Source organism: Kwoniella shivajii, chromosome 11, assembly GCF_035658355.1.
Source record: "Kwoniella shivajii chromosome 11, complete sequence".
NCBI classification, from domain to species: Eukaryota; Fungi; Basidiomycota; class Tremellomycetes; order Tremellales; family Cryptococcaceae; genus Kwoniella; species Kwoniella shivajii.
The window spans coordinates 424,522-439,570 of NC_085918.1; the positions used below are offsets into that span (position 1 = coordinate 424,522).

At 42.7% G+C, this 15,049-nt stretch overlaps 3 protein-coding genes across 3 annotated transcripts; 2 read left to right on the top strand and 1 right to left on the bottom strand.

Annotated features, from left to right (window-relative positions):
- Window positions 1-3,119: 3,119 nt before the first annotated feature.
- Window positions 3,120-4,931, top strand: IL334_007585 (uncharacterized protein; the record flags this gene model as incomplete). The annotated part of the gene is made up of 3 exons (XM_062939275.1): window positions 3,120-4,175; window positions 4,281-4,585; window positions 4,691-4,931. 3 exons carry the CDS (start codon window positions 3,120-3,122, stop codon window positions 4,929-4,931), a joined length of 1,602 nt encoding a protein of 533 aa, XP_062795326.1.
- Window positions 4,932-5,371: 440 nt separating this feature from the next.
- IL334_007586 (uncharacterized protein) lies at window positions 5,372-12,563 on the bottom strand (the record flags this gene model as incomplete). Its single annotated transcript, XM_062939276.1, has 37 exons — window positions 5,372-5,479; window positions 5,587-5,769; window positions 5,870-6,216; window positions 6,268-6,295; window positions 6,355-6,861; window positions 6,921-6,935; window positions 7,003-7,126; window positions 7,192-7,208; window positions 7,261-7,299; window positions 7,351-7,434; window positions 7,495-7,574; window positions 7,632-7,691; window positions 7,742-7,779; window positions 7,844-7,913; window positions 7,970-8,206; window positions 8,272-8,328; window positions 8,393-8,491; window positions 8,548-8,812; window positions 8,869-9,025; window positions 9,089-9,099; window positions 9,153-9,210; window positions 9,272-9,785; window positions 9,843-9,909; window positions 9,959-10,061; window positions 10,117-10,192; window positions 10,245-10,320; window positions 10,374-10,382; window positions 10,446-10,517; window positions 10,570-10,657; window positions 10,708-10,801; window positions 10,856-11,000; window positions 11,061-11,129; window positions 11,195-11,279; window positions 11,342-11,634; window positions 11,756-12,016; window positions 12,108-12,467; window positions 12,549-12,563. The coding sequence occupies 37 exons, from the start codon at window positions 12,561-12,563 to the stop codon at window positions 5,372-5,374; spliced, it is 4,911 nt and encodes a 1,636-aa protein (XP_062795327.1).
- A 751-nt stretch (window positions 12,564-13,314) lies between these two features.
- On the top strand, window positions 13,315-14,843 carry IL334_007587 (uncharacterized protein; the record flags this gene model as incomplete). The annotated part of the gene is made up of 7 exons (XM_062939277.1): window positions 13,315-13,392; window positions 13,493-13,572; window positions 13,663-13,764; window positions 14,030-14,111; window positions 14,231-14,370; window positions 14,597-14,713; window positions 14,816-14,843. The coding sequence occupies 7 exons, from the start codon at window positions 13,315-13,317 to the stop codon at window positions 14,841-14,843; spliced, it is 627 nt and encodes a 208-aa protein (XP_062795328.1).
- Between the last annotated feature and the right edge of the window lie 206 nt (window positions 14,844-15,049).

The following is a 15,049-nucleotide window of genomic DNA, read 5'->3' on the forward strand; positions in this document are numbered from 1 at the left end:
CAGGAAACGATATGTGAAATCCTCATAGATTACCTGTACTCCGGCTCTATAATTCCCTTGTCTCAGCACATGCGTAAAAACGATGTCGTGACGGTTTCATGCTAACCACAGCTGAACGGACGCCCAAGGGGGGCAAGCTACTACTTACCATGTGATATGGTTATTCGCTGTTCGATAGAACGCCTCTTAATCTCCGATTGCACAGGGAATGCAAATCAATAGACATATTTTACCGCATCTGATACTTCGGGAACCATGGACAAAAGATCGCTAGCTGCCCAACGTCGTGTAAGACCAACAGGGAAGCGGAAAAAGAGGCAAGTCACAGCAATTGAAGGAAGGAAACTGTAATGAATTTAATCTTTCCTGGAAATGATGACTGGCATCAGCATGCGCTTGCCCAGGTTTAATCGGGATCGGCGCCATATCTATTTACGACTTTCTCTTAGCGAGATGCAAAACGGGATGCTAACCTTTGGTTTTGCCTGCGAATTAATGTGTAAAGGTTATTAATTTGCATGTGCGAGAATTTCTCCAACTCCAACAAGAGACGATGGTGGCGTCGAATTGCAGATCTCATTTCGGAATGTGCCCATTAATCCTATAGTGGTAGTAGTGGCATGGGACGTGAGTACGTATAAAACTAAAGCTCTCAAATTCCAACAAAGTAATCTCGTAAACAAGGTGTGTAGATCGGCTCTCGGAATAAGCATATATCATATTTTTCCATTAACTTGTTCTGTACTTTTTGTCTCACACATCACGCTTTTTTTTCCCTTCGTTTCCTTTTTTTTAATTGTTTATTTTACTCTGGGTGTTCTTGTTCTTCAGACCCGTCGTCAGATTCGGATATACGTAACACGATAAAGGGTATTGACGCATGATAACCAAAGGTTATTGCCCTTGTTCAATCCCGATGTCCAGGAAAAGGAAAAATATCATTCATATAATCAAAGATAAATGTTCTTTGTGGGTGAACGCAAATCATCAAGTTCTTGCATAACTTAAAACCTCGGACTCTTTTTATCCCATATTGATTTTCCTCTTCTTCTTCTTTTCATCATTCCTTTCCCAGATTCATGGTATATATCAATTCAAACTTAATCTCAGTTCATCATACGCCATACCTCAGCAGCCTAGCGTCTGAACTGAGTAAAAGTCTCTTCGGACTAAACTTACCGAGCTAGATCGGCATCATCCAGTAGTCTACTTTTTTTTGAAGCTAAAGAACCTCAGATCATTGACAAAAGTTTGGGTGAGTCTAGTGAAATCCTGAATGTCCTTGTACCCTGCATGAATCGTATTTTAACACTCATGACGTACACATTTACAATAAGCTTATAAGGCATGCAACATCCATAGTTCTCCCATCTCTTGCACCTCGACCACATTTACACGTTATTTCATCCTCGGAACTTTCACTTTCTACCCGGAGAGAAGTGTGAAAACAGTAGAAATAAGATTTATCAGCAATCCTCATCAGCTCGATCCAGATTCGAGGTCAAGTTGGCTGTTCACCACACACATCTTGTGCGCTGGCGTGAGTGTCCGTTCACCTGGCGACTCTGACCATCCATGCCACGTAGTGAGACTGACACCTCTGGAATTTGCGTTTAGATTTAGTGCCGAAGTTAGGGGGATATAGGAATATAAAAATATCCCGTACGACCCAAGCGTTATCAGAATCGTGAAAGTCCCTTGCCTTGTATTCCGCCTCCCTTCAGTCGGAATCGCCGAGGAATATCTGTACATAACGGAAAGGGGGGCTAGGACCATCGTTCAAGGAAAAATTTGTTGGCACCACATCAAGGGACACGATCAACTCGAGGAAAACCATTCATCAGTCATTTTCGCAAAGAAGATTGTTTGTTTGGCGAAATCGATCGACGCTTATCCCACCCGGCCCACGTCTATTCTTCCGATTGGACAATATCAGCATCAACATCCTTCATCCTAACACGATAGCCATCAAACACGGGCCGGCGGTAAATAAAGATAGCAGTGTACAAGAGAAATTCACCTAAAAGCCGAATTCGAAGCTCTTTCAACTTGAAAGTTGCCCAATCAATCAACGTCTTTCCTTTTTTTAGCTCCTTTATTCCTTCCTTCCTTGTGAGTCCTTTTGTTCAGCCGGCGGGAGAAGTTTTGACAGCTGAGAACCCTCCTTTATGGCATTTGTAATAGGCTTTGAGGGGTAAAGAAGGGAAATCTATAGTTGAACAAAGCAAACAATCTAAAAACACGCTCCCAAGGGAAGGAAGATATAATCATCATTTGTCTCCTGAAGTGAAGCTCAAGGATATAACTTTGAACAGATTTTCAATAGTACGGCACAGCCGCATTCCCTCAAGCAAGGTAAATCAACAAGAAAGGGAAAGATCAACATAACATCTGTCGTCATAGATATTGATAACTGGAAATCTTACCTTTGATCAGCCCATCTCACCGATTCCTTAACAGCGTTGTACATTCTCTGTACATTCTCGTACTTTCCTCGTTATTCCTTACTGTTTCCTGGACTTTTCTCCCCAAAGCCCGTATAGTCTAGGCTGTGAACAATCTGACTCTAATTAAGAAGCGATCCTTCTCGATTCGGATTCTACACACATCTACACGTCTTCAAGCTTGGTTTATTAGTTGCTGTTTCTTCCTTGTTTCCGATCAATCAATCAATCAATCAATCAATCAATCAATCAATCAACCAACAACTGTCTCCCCCCTAAAAAGGATTATCCGCCCAGATCTGGAAGAAGTCGACGTGTTATCCTCCGTGCGTAAGTGCAATATTTACAATAAGCACGATGATTTTGATGGAATTCTGGGGAAGCTGACGAAACCATCACTTTCCTTTCAGTTCAAGAACACGTTCGGGTGCTGATTGAACATTTGTCAAATCACACATCAGCTCCTTGTTAAGACGTAAATACGTGCTTTCTGTTTTGAAACGCCCTTTGCGCACCTCCAGGGCACCCTACACCTCTACACCAACGTGATCGAGCTGCTTGCATCTCGTACTTTCAGGATACAACAACCAGCGCGTCACAGTGGACGATCGCGAACGATACTGATTGACGATAAAACACTTTTCGAAATCAATTTAACAGATTGTATTGGCACTTATGACTTCTCCTTCAGAAACGACAACTTCCTCAAGACCGATCGCCATCTCACCGCCTAAAAAATCTAGTTCTGCCGTTGAACACTCACGGAATCGATACCGTTCTCCTAATCCGGAAAGGAACATGCCAGCTTCAATACCTATAAATATACCTAGAATGCCACCTTCGAATCCTTCTTCTTCCTCTTCTCCTTCAGCAACAACAGCAGCTGTCTCTGGGCAACATCGATATGGAGGGGACCTCCCTTTTCCTGGTCGCCCTTCTTCCGGCCCTCGAGAAAGAGGGGAATCACCTTCGTCTGGAAGATCCCCGACGATCTCTTCCTCATATTCTCACAATAGATCACATCCTTATCCGCCTCGTAGACTGTCATCCAATTCTCAACCTGAACGAGAAAGGGAAAGGGAAAGGGAAAGAGATGTCACATTACCCAGAATACATTTACCACCACCCAATTCACTTGGATCATTGAAATTTCCAGAAAGAGACAGGGAAAATAATTATCAACATCAATTATCTCCTTTAGAAAGAGAATTCCCATTATCAATTCAGAGTCAAAACGAGTCATCGTCAGCTTCTGCATCTTCTTGGAGAAATCCATCTGGATCCGACAGACCAGTAATAAATAGAATACCTTCTGAAGGATCAATAGGTAAATCAGGTGGTATTTCATTACCCCCTTTACATTCAATTTCAGGTTCACCAATACTCGCACCACCTTCTTCTTCATTATCGATGTCGATAGGTAGTAACAATCATATGCCACCACCAAACTTTGATTCATCATCCTCGTCAGGCAGAGCTAGTCCAAGAGGTTATTCCTCAACGAATATATCAAGACAAAATTATGGCCCATATGATACTCATCGTTCTTCTCAAAGAAGGTCGCCAGGTGCAAGCACAAATGCAGGTTCATCAAAACTTCGTGACCACGAGATCCGCCAGTCCCAATCTCGTCATTTACGTGAACCTTCAAGGGAGGAATTGTTTCATTCATCATCCCGGCGAGGATCACTACCTCATTCGACTGTGCCTTTACCCAATCATTCTTCTTCAGTAGCCGGGTCACAGACACCGCATCAACACCAACACCAACACCAACATCACCAATCACAAATGCAACCACACCCACAAGCACAAGCACAGAGTCAGCATCATCAGCATCGCTATCAGAACCAGAATCAACATCAGCATCAGCATCACTCACATGCATACGAAATTCCTTCACCACCGTTAAGAGCTTTACCTCCTTCTTCGATGCCGCCTGTATCTTATGTTTCGTCATACGGTCATAGATCTGCTCAAGGTAGTGGCAGCTCTTTGGCTAGATCAAGAAGTCATTCTGCCACTTCTGGGTTTTCAAGACATGGAATGGACATTGATGAGAGTGGAGCAAGTGAAATAGCTCCTACACCAGGTCAAAGTAGAAGATTAGCCCATTTGATGTCTGAACAAAAGCGAAGAGAGTGAGTTCTTACCAATCACCAATCACCACCAATGGATAGATCTATCCAAGTGTATCTATCCGATCGAGTACTAATTATTGGTTTTGATTTTTCCTGATATTGCAGATCTATTAATTCAGGATTTCAAGCTCTACGTCAAGCTTTACCGTCATCTTTACCAACTGATTCAAAGGCTATAATACTGCGCAAAGCTGTAGCTCATATCACGCATCTTGAATCTATCGTGAGAAGATCGGGTTTACCTTATAGCCAATCTCCCCCTGGACCAATGACCGATTGGGGTCCATCTGAAGAAGCTCGAGATGACGAGGATGACAATAGAGTCAAATGGGAGGAGGACAGGTGAGGTGAGAGATGTGATTCGCAATAAACGATTCTTCTCAATCCAATCGAAGACAATAACGCGACGAGAACGATACACGGCATGCGGAATAGCATAGGACAGGATCGACTGCAGGATGCAAGAGAAAGGATCTTCGGAGACAACTTCATCAATTTTAGATAAAACTTTACTAGAAACCCATATGTCGTCTTTTCATTTATTCGGAAGGTAAAAGGTATCTATCACGTTGTACATTCAATATCTCCCATGCATGTCCGAAATCATCATAGACGTCGTACTTAGTGCTCTATTCCGTTGAACAGCCTGATTGGAGCGAATTTGTGGTACACAACGTAGGTTTTTTGCATTGTATTGCACTGTATATTCTATTGAAGTAAACTAAATTGATAACGGCCAAACACCATCTTATGTACACATTTCCGCGATGCGGTTGGATACTCTTACTAGTTCTGATCCTTCTCCTTTTTCTCGGCTGCTCTATAAAGCTCTTTGTATTTACCAGATTTCTCACAGAGTGATTTGAACAATGAATCATTCTTTCGAAGGAGGTTCTAGATTTGAAGTCCCGTGTGAATCAGTTCAGTATTCTCTCTCATTCGCGTCTACTTATAGATGTAACAGCCTGCACACCGTTGGGTAAGTAAAATCCGAGACTCACAATGGGTGTATCGAATTCAGCCACTTTCCCGTCTGAGAGTACCAATAACCTATCGTAATCTATTACTGAGGAAAGTCGATGTGCTATAGTCAATAAAGTTGATGATTTGAATTCTGTTCTTATGGCAGCTTGAATGGCTTCATCAGTTGCGAAGTCGACCGAAGCAGTTGCTTCATCCATTATCTGATATAGCGTAGAAAGGAAAAGAACAGGAACATCAATTGCATGTTCGTGATCTTATAACAAGACGGAAGGAACCTTTTCCAAACGAAAGTCGACTCACAATCAAATTAGATCGCCTGAGTAAAGCTCTAGCCATAGCTACTAATTGTCTTTGACCTTGAGAGAAATTACTTCCCCCGGCGGAAACTTCTGTTGTGAGAGTTATTATTGACTTGCCACCTATTCCAGTGGATGTACTAGGGGCTGGAGATTTAGATCTTGTAGCTTCTTCAGCCACCAGACTCTCTAGACGTCTTGAAGACTGTACTCTACTGGGTACTTTACTGGAAGGAGGGGTATCCGATGGACCTAGATTTACTCTCGATAATGCGTCTAGCAATTCTTCATCTGTATGCTCGTTGAAAGGATCAAGATTCTCTCGAACAGTTCCAGAAAATAAGACAGCATCTAAGTCACTTTGTCAGCTGGAGTCTAGCGCTCGTGACAGGTATGGCTTACCCTGTGGGATGTAGGTAATGCGAGATCGCTGCAAAGAGACATCAGCCTTTTAACCCATTATATTTCATCGTTAGAAACATAACTAACCAGATCGTCAACACCGATTGTGGTGATATCTATACCATCCAACATGATTTTACCGCTATTAGGATCCGCGAATCTCAATAAACTCATGGCAAGTGTAGATTTTCCACTGCCTGTTCTACCTATCAAACCTATTTTCTCACCAGCTTTAACATCAAAGGAACCTTTGAATACAGTAGGAAGATCAGGTGCATATTTGATTTCGAGATCTTGCACGCTTAAGAATGTCGATCCACTATCTGTCGAAGGCCAATATGCTGGAGGTCGATTGGATGGGATGATAGCAGGTGCTTCCTGAGGTAACGACAAGTATTCTTGGACTCGTTCAACAGAATTGAAATCCATTTCTAATTGTCCCCAGAATCTAGATACCCAATAACAAGCGGAGACAAACGATTGTGCAGATACGATAGCCATACCTGCTGAACCGGCTGGAACAGCTCCACTAAGTGCGAAAAGTGTAGTGAGGAATACCGAGATAGCACCAAGAACATCAAATCGGAGGAGTAGCTATATATATGTTGGCCGTTAGCACCCAGTTCAAAATAGGATAAACCGCTTCAACTTACCCATCGATTCATCATCTGTTGTGAGGTACACGTCGAGGTAGACGATCAGCTAATCACCTTTGTGACGACAGTACCAGCTTACCCAGTAGTAGTAAAACGCCTGATGAGTCTTGTCAACCTGTTCGCAAAGTTGGTTCATGAATCTTGCTTCCACAGAGAAAGCTCGAACGGAAATTACACCATCAAGGAGTTCAGCAAATCCAGAGCTGAAAATGCAAGTTAGCTTGTGCGTGTGACGTACGATAAGATTGCCATTCAGCGACAAGCTCACAAGATAGGTGATTTGAGCTTTTTGATAAAATCAGCGTGAAATACAGCCTCACTGGACCGTCGAACTCACGGTAGCTTCCAATCTTCTCAAACTTCTGCCTACCCTCAGCTACGGTCAACAATATCAGTGAAAGTTCTATTTCAAACGGTCATTACTCACATATACAACAGAATACTGATAGTAAAGGTAACTTATCACGGCGGCAGGAACCAAGAACCAAGGCACAATTGCAGCAACGGTGACCTGTTGACGTCACAAAATGATCTTAGCTTGTATAGGATTGAGAGTAGCAGTAGTACTCACGATAGCACCTATCAAACTTGCTACGTAAATGATAACGGTCCTGAGCGCTCCATTGAGGGATGAATCAATCGTTTCCACATCTACACCATACAATCATTTAGCTTCTATATGGTCGAACAGAGTTTGCAAGGACTCACCCCGAGAGAAACGGTTGATTATTCTGCCAACAGGAGTCACGTTGAAAAACCTAACGGTAGCTGCAAATTGAAAGTCAGACGAGTCGGTCTTTGTCATCGAGATCACTTACACCGCATAACCTGATTCAAAAGTCGATCATGCAAAGTACTATATTTACAGTAGAACGTATTCAGCCATTACGTCAAACAGGAAGAAGTCGGATTACACTCACATAGCGGCTCGGTAAGAGCTCCAAGATCCCACAGCACTGGAAGCGATACCCAAAAACGCTGCTCCAAGAACTGCAAGCCTATCAGCCAGTGGACCTACCAATAGTCCTCGGAACTTCGCGACTTACCAATTGCAGTATAGGCAGTCAAATAGAAGCCAGGATTGGTCTGCGCGGGAGGGAAGTATGTCTTGATGCCATCGAGAGCTGTCGTCGCTATACTGCCGTTGTATACCATAGCGTTGGTAGTATGATGTAAAACGTGTTGATGCAGGTCATTGTGATGGTAGTACTGGGTCTGATCCGTCACAGCAGGTTTAAACAATGTGAATATAGTTGAATGGGAGTTGAATTCGGTGTTATAAGCTGGAACGGTCATCGGCGGAATAGTTAGGATCAATGTCATGTTATACCTCTGTTAATCCACTCACCTTCTCCCCATACTTTAAGCCACCATCTCTCAGCGATAGTCAAGACTTGATTTAGTACTGTTCGGAGCACCGGCAATCAGCCACGAGACCCAATAATGGTTGGCCGGAAGTGATCACTCACCGAGAACAATGAATGTCCAGACCCATGTGACATAAGTGGCGGCGACGATGTAGAGTTTATACGTTTCCCACTTGACGTTACCGATCGCCCTTTCCTCATCTAAACAGTTTATCAGCACGTGCTCACCGTAGACGAAGACATGAGGGCTGACATACCTTGAACAAGCTTTTTCCCAGGTCCTTTCTTCTTGGTCTTTTTCTCAGCAGTATCTACCACTTCTACCTCTTCTTCGATATCCTCTTTGGCTACTACAGCCTCAGATTTCGTGACCTCCGCTTCTTCCAATGCCACTAATCCATCTAGCTCGCCGGCCGATCTCAGCTCGTCTGGCGTACCTTGAGCGTCTATTCGGCCATCCAAGATCCGTACCAAATAGTCTGAAGATGGGAGCAGTAGCTCGACGTGATGAGAGACGAGGATCTAAGAAGGCCAATAGGTTTAGCAGGCTGGACCTGACGAGGATCTCAATAACTCACGATTGTACGTTCATCTAAGATAGGTCCATTCAAACATTTATCGGTAAGATGTTTGGCAGTATGAGAGTCAACTGCAGCAAGAGGGTCGTCAAGGAGAACATGCTGAGTGAAGGAATATACAGCTCGAGCGAGGGCTACACGAGCTTTTTGGCCACCACTGAAGATGAAAAAAGCAGTCAGCTCCAGACTCCAGACATTCATTTATCTGACAGAGGCATACCTTAGCGATACCTATCGTAACAAGCATCAGCGTGATTTTTATGAACAAGTTGCGATGAGCTTACACCTTTAGCACCGATCTCAGTTTGATCACCATCTTCCAACATATCCAAATCCGGATTCCTGTATCCCAATTCTCCGATTTCAGTGTCATTCATCTGGTTTTAGCGGGACGGCAGCTCACAATGCACAAGCATCCAAAACCATTTCATATCTTTCCTCATCAAATTTCTCTCCGAATAGGATATTATCCTTGATGCTCTTCTGTTGCAACCAAGGAGTTTGAGCAGCATAGGCTATAGAGTTTTTCAAACCTTTTTCATTGACTTGAGTAGTGTTTTTCGGTAGATATGAATGACCTTTCAGTAATTCCATTTCTCCTAAAAGGGCGGTGAGAATAGCAGTCTTTCCTGAACCTGTGGGACCTGTGATAACAGACAATTTGCCGATCGGGAAATCTACGTTAAGATCTGATAAAGCAAAAAACGCTTCCTCAGCTTCAGTAGAATCGATAGCGGTAGTGCTTGTACTTCCTTGAGGTGAAGGAGGCTGGACTGTAATGGTTGTAGAAGGTGAAGATTTCGGTTCAGATTGTTTGCCGGTGTTCCATCTAAGAGTAGCGTTTTCAAAACCAATTTTAGTAGGGGCTGCTTCTCGAGGATTCGATGATCGCTTGAGGGAACACACCCAATCCGGAACTTGAGAGCATAACCAACGTCAGCTTTCTTTACGCCTTCTATTGATCCATAACCTACCTTCATCCTCAGCCAGGAAGTCTTCAATACGCTTCACAGATACCAGCGATTGTAGGATGATTACGACCTATCGCGATGTCAGCTTGGATGTTGAGACACATCTACCATTAGCTTACAAATGTGGGTATGACGTTCAAAGGCATTCGCAACATCGAGAAAAGGGAGATCGCCGTAAATGCGACAGACACGGTCAACTCCCTCTTGGCCACAAAAATATAGCTAATGATGGGTGTCAGCGATGACTTATAGCCCATGTAAGTCCACTACAATTTACCAAGTGAAAGAGATAAGGGTAACAAAGATAGGTGCGAGTGACCAAATGAGCGAGAAACCAATTCCATTGATGAGGGCTAGTGATTCTGTCAGTTTTGATCACTTTCACTGACTCGTTCATAGACTCACATCGCACCATCTGCTTCATCTCCTCAGCTCTTGCTTTCGCAGCTCTCCCTTTCCATTGTTCGATCCAGGCAAAAAACTAAGAGGTGTCGTCAGGCAGAGATACAACACAGAGCTACAAGCTCGTCTTACCTTGATAAACTGTCAAGAACCAGTCATCAGCCGAGTTTCCAATATTTACTATCACATATGCGGTGAACTTACTTGGATTGCACCGATAAGCTCGTTCATCACTCCGATCCTCTTATCCCTAGCTTTCAGCAACTCTTGCGTAATCTATATTTCCGATCAGCAGAATCGACGTAAGGGAAACAGACTGGCTACGCACTTTCACACTCCTTTTCGAAGCAAATGAATTGAGCGGAGTTGCTATGATTAATACTACGACACCAGCGAAAGCGGACCAGCCAAGAATGCTTTATAGAAAGTCAGCTTCGAGATGAGTTTGAATAACACAGTAACTGACTTGTACAGGAAGATAGAAGCCACGATGATCTCGAAGGGTGCACCATAAATGTAATATCCACCACTGACAGTATTTCCAATGCGGTTGGTGTCGCCTGTTGTCGGTCTCAGCTGAGCTGGTTCAGGGGACGATTAGTCGGCTAACTCACCAGCCATGAGATTGACAACCTTTCCACTATCGGCATTGCTCTTCTTTTCCACTTTTGCACCTTCTTTATCCTTACTTTCGTCTTCCTTTGCGGTGATGATGCCAGAAGCATCTTTTCTTCGAAGAGCTTTATCATAAATAGCGGCCTAGATGAATAGTTAGAACATCTCAAAGGTAATCGATAAGCCAACTCTGCTAGTACATACTGTCAACTCCGCTTTGATCCTGACTGTGGCTCTTCGACCGTGCCAGAGATGCAAAAGATCGGTAAGGGCCTTCAGGGATGAAGTTGGCGTCAGCTCCTAATCGTACTCACATTAAACATTATGGTTCAGCTTACCTTCAGAGTGGAAGCCAAGAAAGCAAGGAATGCGTAGATGTAAGCTTGAGATATAGCTTCGGCGGATTTTGTGTCGAGACCATCCCTATTTCGATCCAGTCGTCAGCTGTCTGATCGGAACACTGATGCACTTCTTGATCAACTCACAAGATCTTTTTGAGGAAGTAAGGTCCGGCATAATTGAAGACGACAGCAATCAAAGTCAATCCAGCATCCAATCCAAGGTCTAATTTATTCGCTAAGAAAATCTTCCTTAATAGAGTACTGGTCTTCAATTGTCTAAATCTGTCAAATACAATAGCTGTTTGCATCGTTAAAGATAGTTTAGGTAAATCTTCAGGTTCTAATTCTTGTGAAGCACCTTTACGAATGAACGGATCTACCCAATTGAATGATAGCCATGAATACAAAGAAACGTCATCATCCATTGCTACTTCAGGCTAAGGAAACAAATGTCACAAGCAAGCGAATTATTAGCAATCTGCGGCTTTTATTGAAGGAAGAGGCAAGGGGACTTGATCTCTGAGAGGGAACTTCAGAAAAAAAAGTAGAATAACCCACCAATCTTGAAAGTACCTCTGGACTAGACAGCTTCAGTCCAAACAGAATCAATATGCTAATTGACGTTATAGCTATATTTCCTATCTCCAAGATAAATTTCCATGTTGTTGCCCAAGGGGGAAAATGAGCGGTCACGGTATGAATGTACCATGCGTTTCCGACTGAAAAGAGTGAAAGTGAAAGCAAGATGACCAGTATCTTTATCGTCGCATAAGGTGGAGTGGTTAATGGTCGAACAGTAAATTGAAGTAAGAATGAAAGCTGTTCCCATATCAGATCGAGTCACATCGAATCTCACATCAGTTTCTCGCCCATAAAGTGGGATTTGTGTATCAATTGACTTTTGACTCACCCAAACCAAGACCATTCCAGCTGAAGCTAGGATATCGGTAACTCTTCCCCCTTCCTTATGAGCTACATTGAGGATTGACCATCCTGTCACTGCTGTCCACGAGCCCACTTCGGCCAGAGAGAGGATAGCTAGTACAGCTTGTCTCCATACATTTGGTCGTCGTTGGAACTCTTCCTTTTTCTGTATTTCATTTGGAGGTTCAGGTGGAACAAGAGATCTAAGAGTTACGACGTCCGACACATGAGAGCCGCTGAACTTCCTGAGGGGTTTCAAGAATGGTAGAGAGATGAATAGCGCTAGGATGAGGATTGAGAGGGATGAGATTGTTCGGATGGAGGAGATGATTTGGGGAGGAAAGTTCTGAAAGAGCATTGCCGTTGGATTAGCATTCAGATAAATACTTCAATCTGATGATGAAAGGAGCAGAGGATATGAACATACAGAAAGACCGTCCATGATGGATATCAACTGGAGCAGATCGACTATATATATATATATAGTCGATATTGTGCAGGTATATATGTCGATAGTTGAAAGAGCAGGTCTGTGAGTTACTCTTTATCTTTTCGGGGACTGTTCGGTCAGACAAACACGCAAAGAGAAAAGAAATAAAGATGAATGTCGGACAAGTTGGATGAAACGTCGTCAGTGATAGCCTTCCTTTTCACGAAGGATGTTAGATTGGCTCCCCCAGATATGGTCTTTGCTCGATCGAGGTGCTGCTTGTCGGTGTCTCCCCTGTTTGGGTCGGGGCAACAAGGACAGTGTCGTATGAAGTAAGCAATCAACAGTCGGAAGTAGTGATCAATTGATATATGATATATGCCGATGTTCATTCATCATCCATTAATTCCACATTCACGCGTTTCAAGTCACGGCCGAAATGAAAAGGCAGTATGCGGGGCACCACTTTTTTTAGGTGTCCGCACGCCTAAAACATGGAATCGATCTTTGGTCCAAACTAGAATGCGCCTAAATATAGAATCAAAGGTTATGCAAGTAAAAGTTGAATTTCCGCTTTTTCAACCATTCCTTGTCCATTTGTTATTGATGTTAATGTTGATTTTGATTTTAATTCATCCATTCTACATCCATATATATAATCCTATCTACCAAGTAAGCAGCAAGACCAATAGCACCGACCTGACCACTTGCTCGACGACTACCTCAAAACTTATTCCTGCATAGCTTATATCGGGAACGTAAGATGTCACAAGAAGCAGATAGGGAATTAGCTAGGTTATGGCGAGTATCACGAACGGTTCATGAGATGGTACGGGATAGGGTGAGTCCATTTGTTCATCATATTGACATGTAGCAAAGAAGGACAATGTGTCATGCTGTGCTATTCGAAGAGTGGTACTGAACTTTGGAATGGATAATAGGGATATCTCGTGGCGGATTACGAAGTGGAAGTAGGGTTTGATCAATTCAAGAATGATTTCGGAGCTACAGGATCAGTGGAGTAAGTCTTATTGTTTATTTTCTGCATTATCATCGTCCTCAAATGAGATTGATAAAGCTCTTGTGCTGAGATTTGTTCATCTGAAAATAGTCGAGGACCTATGAGTTTCTCAGTGAAACATGCCGAAGATGATGGAACGCTTTATGTGTATTTCTGTGCGGAGAAGAACGTTAGTAAAGCAGCTATGAAAACGTGAGTTTACCTTCTTTCTCTTCGGTGGCGGTACTAGATTGTAGAAGAAAATCAAAGAGAGGGGTGTATAGCTCAGCTACGAGGAAAGAAGAAGGAAAGATGTGATAAACGGATGACAATTGATCAATCATCTACATTGTTGTCATTGGGGCAGTCGTTCGATAAATCAGAACCCATTCAGAGGAGACCTCGAACGAGATGGAGGGCGTCGGAAAAATAAAACAACATCCAAAGGAGAAGGATAATAGCTGACTTGAATCAACAGGTTCATCACTTCAATGGATAAGATAGGAGCTAAAAGGGGAATAATTATTTGGTCTGAAAAAATGTCACCGGCAGCCAAAAAGGTATGTGTCGAATCTATGTTTCTTCTTCATCTCAGCGGGCAGTAGTATAGTGGTATAAAATATGGCAATAAGAGAAAGCTCAAGCTGACATACAAATACGTACGATCGCAATCACGTAGACACTACAAGAATTGGCATCAGAATATCATTTGGAAGATTTCCAAGAATCAGATTTATTAGTCAATATAACTCGACATTTCTTAGTCCCAAAACATCAGATAATGAGAAAAGATGAAAAAGATCAATTGATTAAACGATAGTGAGTAATTTCTTCTCTTTACTACCACCGACCCACATGTTCAGGCTGGATCTCGTGTTCGTGTGAATCGTATATTGGCAGTCAACAGACTATACGATACTCTGTTTATATCTATAAAACAAACCCTGCTTCTGATATCCTTCCCTTCTCTGAATATTCATCTTCATCCTCAAACTGTCTTGTACTCCTGCGTAATTATACGCTAACTGTAATTCAACTCAATTAGCCGTCTTAAAGAAACTCAATTACCTAGAATAATGATCACTGATCCCGTAGCAAGATATTACGGTATGAAGCGAGGTCAAGTGATGAAAATTGAGAGAGCTTCAGAGACTGCTGGGCGGTGAGTGATCAATCAATCAACCACTTTCCTCCTTCTCTATATTTGTGTCAGATCGTACGAGATAGCAATCGGACACATGCTGATGGTTTATGACATAAATAGATATATCACTTATCGAATTTGCATGTAACCGGTCTACGTTTTGAAGACAAGATTAGGGACAAGGATCGAGGATTCAGGATTGGAGATTGAGTGTTTGTGCATTGATCGAATATGAAGAAGATACAGCAATTTCAGTGTTTTGGGTAAATAAATAATACGATTTGGGCTTTCCATCCTTTCACACACACAACCTTAGACAATAAAATGAGATTAAGAATATAATCCAATATACCA